The sequence below is a fragment of the Limulus polyphemus genome, unplaced genomic scaffold (genome assembly GCF_000517525.1).
Source record: "Limulus polyphemus unplaced genomic scaffold, Limulus_polyphemus-2.1.2 Scaffold2421, whole genome shotgun sequence".
Classification (NCBI taxonomy): Eukaryota; Metazoa; Arthropoda; class Merostomata; order Xiphosura; family Limulidae; genus Limulus; species Limulus polyphemus.
The window spans coordinates 81652-85557 of NW_013668031.1; the positions used below are offsets into that span (position 1 = coordinate 81652).

Here is a 3906-nt window from a genome sequence, read left to right on the forward strand (position 1 = left end):
GCATGTGGGTTATCATAATTTAAATTATAAGTATAATTTGGATGGGAATAATCTTAACAGTGTTATGAAAGAAAGGGATCTTAATTTAATAGTCAGTCAGTCTCTAAAGCCATCCAAGCAGTGTGCCGTTGGTAGTGGTAGGGCAAATAGGATTTTAAGTTGTATCTACAGAAATATTGAATACAAGTCTAAAGAGGTTATAATTTCATTGTACAGGTCACTGGTTAGGCCAAATTTGGAATATTGTGTTCAGTCTTGAACTCCTTACCATAGGAAAGACATTGAATTGTTGGAAATGGTTCAGAGAAGAGTTATTAGAATGGTGCCCGAGATGGAGGGGTTGTTATACGAGGAGAGGTTGAAATCTCTCAAATTGTTTTTTTTGTTTTTTTTTTTTTTAAAGTAAGAGTTGGAGGGGATCTGATTGAGATGTTTAAGATTATAAAGGGAATTGATAGTGTTGATGCATCATCTTTTTTCATATTTAACAGTGAGAATAGTAGGACTAGGGAACACAAATATAAATTTTGGGAAGGTAGAAATCATCTTCAGTTAATACAGTTTCATTTTTCTAACAGGGTGGTTAGCCTTTGGAATAGGTTGCCTTCGGATGTTGTGGAAGCAGTAAATTTATACGAGTTTAAGAAAAGTTTGATAAGTAAATTAATGGTAAGGGCTTGCTTTAAGATTTTGTTTTATTTATTTATTTATTATTAGTTGGAGCTGGTTTTAAGATTTTGTTTTATTTATTTATTTATTTATTATTAGTTGGAGCTGGTTTTAAGATTTTGTTTTGTTTATTTATTTATTATTAGTTGGAGCTGGTTTTAAGATTTTGTTTTATTTATTTATTTATTATTAGTTGGAGCTGGTTTTAAGATTTTGTTTTATTTATTTATTTATTATTAGTTGGAGCTGGTTTTAAGATTTTGTTTTGTTTATTTATTATTAGTAGGGGCTGGTTTTAAGATTTTATTTTATTTATTTATTATTAGTAGTTTTAGTTTAGTTTAGAGGATGGGTCAACCGAGATGGACGAATAGATCCCATGTTTTAACATAACATAATGTTTTGGGACAAGTGGTTTGAGACGTCTGATAACATTATCACTAATGGCTTTTCAAGATGAAGATTCAATGATAATTCGCTTTTATAACAAGTTCTTGTTAACACAATATACTTCAGTTAATTATTACAAAAATCACATTTTTCTGTAGTAATGTAGTGGCTAGCTATTAGAAACAATTGTATCAAGTACTGATTAAAGGTTATTATAGTAAATTGTACAAAAATAACAATAGTAGACAGAGCTTTAAGGTGTCTTGAAATTGATGATTTGGGCATTTGAGATAAAACAAAATGTGACAGAGTTATTGATTTTGTTTCATTTTCACAGGAGACAGAACAATTATGTATATATCAAACCAGAGGGCAGAAGGGGCATGTGCCACTGCACTTTGAATATTCTTTTAGCTTACCAGTTCTTTCATAGACTTTCTCTTCCACTTTTAAAGATAGGAACATGTGGTACACATTGTTTATTGCTTGACTTTAATAGTAGTATAATTATGTATGCATTGTTTACAAAATTAATAACAATTATCACATGTTGCTACTTTTAAAACATGTAGAGTGGACTTCATATCTATTAGATGATGTTATCAATAATACTGGAATGCAAAATACAATCAGTTAACATGAGCACAAAGAAAATGGATTTTAAGCAAATTTGATAAATGATAAAAACAGATAAGACACAGTACACTGGCATAAACTAACTCGATATTTAGTATATATATATATATATACTTCTAAAGTGATTTATTTGGATTAATATAAAATATATATATTTAAATATGTTATATTCAAAATAAATGCTTTTCTTTATAAAGAATAAAAAAATGACCATAAAAGCTTTCAGAACTCAATCACTGAAAGACAAGGCTTAGGAATATACGATATTCTACATTTGCAATATAACTGTTTTTAAGGAAACAACATTCAAGCATACCTTAGTATTATTTCTAAAAGCATCCTTTACATTGACAGGGTCTCTGGCATCTACAAAAGATATCTCCACTCCCATTTTATTAGCACAAGTTCTGAAATACCTGTTTGTTCCTGTTATACAGTTTGAAAGACAAATTATTAAGCACGTGTTATTCTAGTAAATATATACACATTAGAAAAAATCTCTTAAAACAAAGCACTTGTTAATTCTTTTTATAAAATTTGGGTTTTCATTCTGGTGGGGGTGGGGGGAGCAACTGAGTAAAGAGACTTCCTGGAAAAAGAAAGCATCTAGAAAAAATTTACACCACTTTTTTACAGTTAAACCACAGAAGTCAGTATAATACTATAACCTTCTATAGCAGAATGTCTGAGCAAATCAAGGAAAATTAGGTTCAGCCGTAAACTGTTTAAAATATTGAATAATAAAAAATTTAAACTCAATCCTGATTTTTCATACTTTCAGACTAGCAGCAACACTGTATATTGCTGTAAACTATATTTTGAATATTTTACTTAAAATGTTAGCTAAAGATCCGGTGAAAGACATTAAGATCTTTGATTAATATCAGATAAGGTACACTCTATATAAATAAGAGTAATTGTGAATAAGAAATTAGTGAAGTATTTAGTGTATGAAAGATCAAGTAGTTATTGATCGAGAGAAGATTGACTTAACAATTAAGTTAGGTTTGCTATCAATCAATTAAGTTTTCGTTAAACATTATTAATGCATTAGATCTACAGTAGTTTCAAAGTTTAAATTGTTTGTGAACTTAGGCCTACAATTTGCATAAAAGTAAATGTAGCTTGTAGGAATCATTATTGAAAAAAAAAATTCATTATCATTACATAGAGTGGACTTCACAATTATTCTCACCAGTGAAAGAACAAGTTAAAATACAATCGCACAAACACACACCTGCAACTACACGGAGTGGATCCAAGTTAACCCAAATGGACCAATAAAAGTGAGAATGAAGACAACTTTTGAAATAAGTAGAGATGAAGAGAACATTTAACAAACTAAGTAGAAAGTCATTTGCTTGGGAATTGGTGAGAACAAATAAAACCCAGATTAAAGCCTGCCCATAGTAGCTTTCTTAACAGTCTTATGTTCTTAAGAAAGTTCTTGAAACTCTAAGATACATAAATAAACATTTTGGAGTAACATATTTCTGGTAATTATTTGTTCATGAAAATTTAGTGTGAATATTTTCTGTTTAAGTGCAACTCATTAGTTTTTCTTGCATTTTTTAATGATGCATTCTGTTCCTCTAAACACTGAAGAACATTCTTATGAATTTTTGAAAAATTATAAAGATGATGTTTTGAAGCATGTGGTTTTTGATGAGTCTCATGTGAGTTTTCACTATTACCAGTGAATACATTATTAAAAGTTATTATTTTCCTTTTTCTGAAAATATATTTCCAATCGGTAATTACCTCCTCTCACATGTATAGCTATTTTCATTTAGTGCTGCAAAAAATTTTTCATGTGCCACAAGCCTTGAACTCCCATGTATTAACATGGTTCAACTGCATCTCGCATGTAAATCATCATGTGACAATGCTCCATCAATAGGAGTGTGACACACCCTCCTGATGCATGTGATTCCTCTAGTCGATTCTATCGATTTATCACTTAAAGATTAGGCAGAAAAAGAAGCACCAGTTTCAGCAAGGAAGAAGGGTGGGAAGTGTGAGAGGAGGTAAGTAATTATTGGAAATATATTTTCAGTATAGTAAAATAATAAATTTCAAAATGGTACATTACTGTTTCTCACATGCATAGCTAGAATCCCACACTGAATATGTGAAGGAAATGATGAACACCCCTGAAGTGTGATCCCCATTCAAAGAGGAATACATGGGGGGGGGGGATACCACACCACT

At 30.3% G+C, this 3906-nt stretch overlaps 1 protein-coding gene across 1 annotated transcript in view; it reads right to left on the bottom strand.

The window, feature by feature from the left end:
- The window catches only part of LOC106466912 (cystathionine gamma-lyase-like), a 23112-nt gene that overhangs the window by 12991 nt on the left and 6215 nt on the right, over window positions 1–3906 (bottom strand). Inside the window, exon 4 of the mRNA XM_013927221.2 lies at window positions 2012–2121. Coding sequence (XP_013782675.1) covers window positions 2012–2121 — 110 coding nt within the window. The remainder of the gene's footprint in view (window positions 1–2011; window positions 2122–3906) is intronic.